The sequence below is a fragment of the Oncorhynchus tshawytscha genome, linkage group LG09, assembly GCF_018296145.1.
Source record: "Oncorhynchus tshawytscha isolate Ot180627B linkage group LG09, Otsh_v2.0, whole genome shotgun sequence".
NCBI lineage: Eukaryota > Metazoa > Chordata > Actinopteri > Salmoniformes > Salmonidae > Oncorhynchus > Oncorhynchus tshawytscha.
Window position 1 is genome coordinate 25,342,943 of NC_056437.1, and position 6,568 is coordinate 25,349,510.

General features: G+C 40.8%; 1 protein-coding gene across 3 annotated transcripts in view; it reads right to left on the reverse strand.

Annotated features, from left to right (window-relative positions):
* The window catches only part of LOC112257625 (seizure protein 6), a 228,209-nt gene extending 222,642 nt beyond the window's left edge, over nucleotides 1-5,567 (reverse strand). For 2 of the 3 annotated variants that reach the window (XM_024431338.2, XM_024431337.2), the window contains exon 1: nucleotides 5,197-5,566. In XM_024431338.2, coding sequence (XP_024287106.1) covers nucleotides 5,197-5,281 — 85 coding nt within the window. In that variant the 5' untranslated portion in view covers nucleotides 5,282-5,566. Of the gene's footprint in view, nucleotides 1-5,196 lie in introns of all 3 variants that reach the window. The other variant, XM_024431336.2, reaches the window with a different exon arrangement.
* Nucleotides 5,568-6,568: the final 1,001 nt, after the last annotated feature.

Below are 6,568 nucleotides of genomic sequence, written 5' to 3' on the forward strand. Positions count from 1 at the left end.
TATTCAATATTTCTGACATGGCAGCAGATGTGAGGACTTCTCAATTATACATACATCTGGGATCATGGTTAAATACCTCTAAACACAGGAATGACAGGCTCACAACCACAACCACATCACAACCCTGTTGGTAAGGAGAGAGCTAGGAGGTAAATAGCAGGAGCGGAGTGGCACTGTCCCGTAATGGAAAAGACCAGCAGATCTACAGTGGGGGCAACAACACATTGAAGAGATGTGTGGCAAGAAGAAGTGTGACGTTGGAAATAAACAAAAACATTTTATTTTCTTAAAATTATTGGATGGATAGACATCCACAGGACTGCCTGCTACTCAGGTAAGAAAACTATTCAATGGTCAGTCAGTTTGAGATAACACCCGGAATTGTTTTGTACTTCCACAGCAATATCTATAAAAACACATCACCAAAAGCAAATATTCTGCTTTGTCTGATTGCAATCGTTGTCTGAATGTGTACCTGTGCAAGTGTGTGTTTATGTGAAATTTGGTGTTTCTTATCTAGCAGAACTCCCTCCTAATCACATAACATAGATTATCCTTAAATATAAATCAGTTTTGTGAGGGGGGAGTGATTGAAGTGAGAATTTTAGTAGTCGATAAAAACTAATCTGCCATCTGAATCAGCCACAAAGTATAGTAGCATTAGCTAGCTTGTCTGAAAAAGCAGTTGTGTAAGTCAGACACATTACCAATCCTAATGTTTGTGTTTGGCTTTGCCAATTTTCAATTACTTGTAAAGCTGGTATCCCCTTCCTTGATCTATCCACAACATCATTATCTTACTCTGCTACTTAGAATATGTTTACCCTTCCTGATGAATTCAATTATATCTTTTCAGAGGAAGTTACTGTGGGGGTGGCCCTGCCTGGCTGAGGTCAACGCTGGCTGTGAATACTAAAGCTACTCCTCCAAACACATTACACAGGCTATTACCTGCTGCCTTCCACATGGCTCTACCCGACCCAGCTGGGGCCTCTGTGCCGACCCAGATTAAGTGCTTTCTAGATGGGATCTGGCGTTCAGAACAGGGGGAAGAGAGCTGCAGCTGTCCCTGTGCTTAATCGTTTCAGAGAACCAGCTCCTCTGCACACGCCACTCCTGATTAGAGAGGTGTGTACGCAGCCTGGCAGAGCATGAACACTGGGGGGGGGGGATCACCACACTGACTGTTTTTAGTGGGAGAGTGGTAGTAGGATCGATAAGGCAACAGGCCTAAGGGACAACAGCTGGAAACTCAGCCCATTCTGCTCTGCGTTGACAAAGTAGCAGCAGGCATCTGAGGGAGGTCAGATGTCAAATGGAGGTGGACATGAGAGGCAGAGAGGAAGGGAGAATCCACTTAATCTTTTTCAATCCCTGACCCTCTCTTAACTGCTTCTTTCCCCAGTCATCTCTGTTGAGAGTGATATATCATAAAATGATTGGCTGTGAGTGATGGCATCTGCTCCTGAAGAGATTTTTTAGTTCCTCCACTGAACGCACCCCACTTGTGAAAAGGGCTGCGGACGGTGTGAACCCTTCTAAATGTGCTTCATCCCACTGGAGATAACTAGGAGAGCGATGAGAGGAACCATCACAATCTGAAAATGGATTTTAAGTCCTCCTGAAGAACCTGCTCATCAAATCCGTATCTATCACCAAAGAGCCATACCCAGGGCCACTTAGAGTGACGGAATGGTAAACAGCCATTAAAGGTTACATTGCCATGTGTGCTCCATCTCCGGCCTATGGGTCACCAGGCTGCTCATTATGGCACACACCTGTCACCATCATTATGCACACCTGCGCGTCAGACTCACCTGGACTCTATCACCTCCTTGATTACCTTCCCTGTATATGTCACTCCCTTTGGTTCCTTCCCCAGGCGTCATTGTTTCTGTTCCTGTGTCATGTCTGTGCGTTGTTCATTCTTCTTATTTTGTATTATGTTGTGTTTATTTATTAAAACACTCACTCCTTGAACTTGTTTCCCGACTCTCAGCGCACATCGTTATATCCATGCTCCTCTCTAGGCTAAGGTTTTGACTACAAAGCCACCCCTTATTTAGCTGTACAAGAGAAACTGAATTCATTTTACACTGAAAAAATACAGCAACAAAATTTCCAAGTGACAGAATCATTGCAGTGTAAAAAAAAAGATTCAGTAAACAAGATATTTACAGAATAGTTTCCACAGAAACATAAACCTCTGAATCCACATTTGAAAAGATGACTCACATTAGAGTGCACATGACATACAGTGAGAGCAGAAAGCATTTGCACATGGAGAGATGAAAATGCCAGCATTTAGCCAGGCTGTATGCTCCACCTGGGAGGCCGAGAGAGGCAGAGAGGCAGGCAATGGCTCTGTCAGGTGCCAAGCCCGGAAAACGGGGCATTCTGGCATAATGACTCTCATTTACAATTGACAAGCTGAAGGAAAGCGAAACTAATTATGACAGCGTGCAGATGCTGAATAGCCCTTGATGAAGTTAATCACCAGTAATTCAAAAAACAGGTGTTGAACATTTTCTATCCCCTCCTATGAAATTACAGGATGATCAGAATTCAAGGGGGTGCAGTTTAATTGAATGGGACGTCCGCTGCACCCCCCCCCCTCCCCTCCCCCTCCCTAAAAAACACTGTGAGGAAACGATTACTGTGGATCACCATGAATGACAAGCTTTCTCTCCTCGCTTTGAGATGAGGTGCGGGTGTCAACCGTTTATCTAAAATGCTCTATCCGTGATTATATTCATGGTGGCTTTATGTCTTTTTGAGGCTATAGAGTACACAACTGCATGCTATCATTTTAAAGCACATCAACTTAAATTAGCTTGGAATTCTATTAGGATGAGAAGTTGACAATATTTCATTTTCTCAGTTGCTTTCTACATTTGGTTTTGTTTGTTGTCTACAGTACATCTATCTGAAAGTGGAACTAGCTGCTCCCACCCAATCTCAATATCGAGCTCCCACAAAACTGGGGGTGGATATCTGTGTCCCCAAAGGCCAAAAATGAAAGATGGACTTTCAGTGAAAACCTCTGTCATACAATCTAAATGGATTTGAACTCTTTAGAGTAATAAGTACCCGTTTCCAGGCGTATTGCAGCCGCTGAGCCCACATCCAGCACATGGGTAATAATCCTCCATTCTTCCACAACGAGGCTTCAATAGCTCATTATTCTAATCATAGGCTTTCATCTTTAGTACAACATTCAAACCAACAGTGGCGTGTCAAGGACATCTCCATCAACCAGGAGGGGCTCGTAATTCATTTAATGAGCTGCAGGATACATAAAACATCCCCAAATCCAATCTTCTAGATCCCATACCGCACATGTTACAGTAAAACATTCAGATAATGTGGAACACTGTTACAAACACACTTTGAATTACTCTGAAAATGTTGGAAACACAAATGTGTGTGCATGCGCGCGCGCCAGTGTATTATAAAGAGCATGAATGGCATTCATGTTCCCTCTCTTTAAAGACAAAGAAGAAAGGTGAAAGGTCAGACCATACAATAGCTTAAGATAGATGCTGATCACTGAGCAGTAATCACACCATTGTAATTCAAGGTGTTAGGCTATTTGTCTCTAACCAAATCTTTGAATCCAGGCTGACTTCAACCATACAAAGTAATGCACAAGGCTTGGTTTTCTGCTTCTTGAAAGTCTGAAGCATTAAAAGCACTGCTCAAGTTTACACATAGAAAACACAACATGCACATTTATTCTGCTTATTGTTTTCGTTGAATAGCTGCAGCCCTGAATGCACTAATGGAAACTGCCAAAGGTTGCATTGCTTTAAAAATATTGTGTGCATTTTGTTCTCCCTGTAGTGTGGAGTGATGAGTGGTGAGCAAGTGATGCTGCTGTGTTTATGGGTCGTTCCATTCGGCACCCCTTTTGATTCCAACGAAACCTTCCCTACATGTTTGCACATTGTAGAACCGACAAGATAGTCACTTTTTGGGCCTGTATGCCTAAACATTCAGGAGATATAGGTGCTCAAAGTTGAGCCATTTAGCATACCCCTCCCTACCATGAGACATCCAAGCCTTCATTACTGAAAAGATACATATTTGAGTTTGATATCATTTGAACGCTTACAAACAGGGTTGTCAAAATGTTTTTAAAAAGCTGTACTTTTTTTTTTTACCTTTAATGACAATCATCTAAAAATGCATAAACTACATTTTTTTTATGCTGATGTTAAGTAAGACCATTGCACTGTGTAAATAGGTAGAGAGGTGCTTCCCGCAGTACCAACAACCTATGTCAAACAGTTCGGTCAGTAATCTTCAGCGATTCCTGAGGATTAGTCTCTCGTTACTGTCTGCCACATGGACCCTCTCACACACAAATAATAAAGGGCTGCTCACCCCAGTGTTGCGTTCATTTTAGTTTTAGGCGACTCCTAATTGTTTGTTATGTTATTTGATCGAATTTGACTTTTCATTGATGTTTTCTTAATCAGAATGGCAGTATTTTATTTCCATTAAGATTATATTCCATTCCATTACAGTTGCATTGAAAACCCTCTGATTCCAGTTGCCAAAAACCAAAACAAACTTGTTGTGATAGTAAGTAGGTTAAGTACTTTACTCCTAAAATGGGTTTCACAAGACCCTTTTCCATTTTATTTGAATCAAGCAAGATGATGATTAACTATGTTAACTGAGAGTGTATTTTATGTTTAATATTATATGTCTATGTAATTATCTTTAGTAGTGTATATTACATTTTTAAAGGGCTTGCTTAACTTTTGGTCCCAGAGTTTATTATGACTAGCTCTAGCTTGATTCAATTGATACAATGATGCAAACATATTCAAGTATAAAATAGCAAAACATTACGTAATGCCTTGAAAGTATGTAAGTAACCTAAGATATGCTAGGCTGCGAATTTTTCTTTTTGCTTCCCTCAAGTGCTTTGGGCTTTTTAGTATTTTTATTTATTGTAGACAGACAACGGTGCATGTGAGGACATCAGGGGCAGAATAGAGCGAGTCATACCCTTAATGGACTTGGGCATATAAATATATAACTACTGAAAGCACAAACACACTTGTAGATCTGGTTTCAGGAGCTGTGTGGCATGATACAGTACGCGGAGCCGTACGGGCTGAGATCACAAATAGACTACTCTGACTGACATTAAAAACTCCACGTAGGACTGAATCTATTTCTTACCTTGTCCATGTGTGTTTGTCACCGCAGCAGCGAGAAACAACACCGTAACGATGACGTGTAATTTGTAGTCTCTTCTCATACACATGTCTACTGAAGTCGAAGTGCCTCTCTGATCACAGAATACGTCCTTGCATTAAATACTTTCCGGAGCAAAATAAGCAAACGAATAATAAAACGTCCGTGAGGTCTGTAAAACACAGAGAAAGCCGTGCTGCTTTTGCACTTATTTAGCAAGTCGAGCAATGAGCAGATCTGACAAGAATCAACTGAAACGCAGAGTCCGTTTAATTGTAACGCTCAGTAAGCGGATTGCTGGCTCTCTGTGCTGTCAGCACCTTCAGGACAGCTAGCACGCCGCGGAAGCTTCAGCACCATGGACAGCTCCTAGCGTCAGCAAACGGTACAACTTCCGCTCCATGGAAAAGTTACCACTCCGTATTTGGACAGTGCATTTGTGATGAGCAACAAATCACACGCATTTTTGTGGTTAGATATTTCAAAAATGTCAATAATTATAGGATATATGCATGCATGTTATTGCTATAATTTTGAGAAGATCAGCCTATAATCAAAACTAAAAAGTGAGCAATAGTGTGTTATAATTTCAATCATAGTAAGGGTGAAATGTTTTATATAACACATATAATAACTCATATTTTGCTCTGTAATATTTGACCTGTCTGTCATCATCCATTCACTGAATACTTAAAAGGGCAACAAATAATAAAGAGCAATGCTCATACAGTGGATTCAGGAAAGCATTCGTACCACTTGACTTTTTCCACATTCTGTTACATTACAACCTTTCCCTCATCAATCTACACACAATACCCCATAATGACGAAGTGAAAACAGGTTTTTAGATACAGTGCCTTGGGGTATGTCTCTATCAGTTTTGCACATCGAAAGACATTTTTTCCCATTCCTCCTTGCAAAACCCCCTTGAACAGTTTTCAGTTTGCGACCTTTTTGCCATTCCACATTTCAGGCTTCAAAACATAAAGATATAAAACTGTATTTTAACCATCTTTTTGTGAAAAAGAATCAACAACAAGTGGGACACAATCATGTAGTGGTTTCATCGACATTTATTGGATATTTCAAACTTTTTTAACAAATCAAAAACTCAAAAAATTGGGCGTGCAAAATTATTCATGGGCCTCCCATCTCTATGTTTGAAGCCTGAAATGTGGCAATATTATCAAAGTGCTCCTTGGGGTTTAAAGCGCAAAGTTCAACCTGCCTGGTGGGTTCTTCATGATGCTCTCTGCGCTTTTAACGGACCTCTGAGACTATCACAGTGCAGGTGCATTTATACAGAGACTTGATTACACACAGGTGGGCACTGTCATTTATCAACATTGGATTTTTT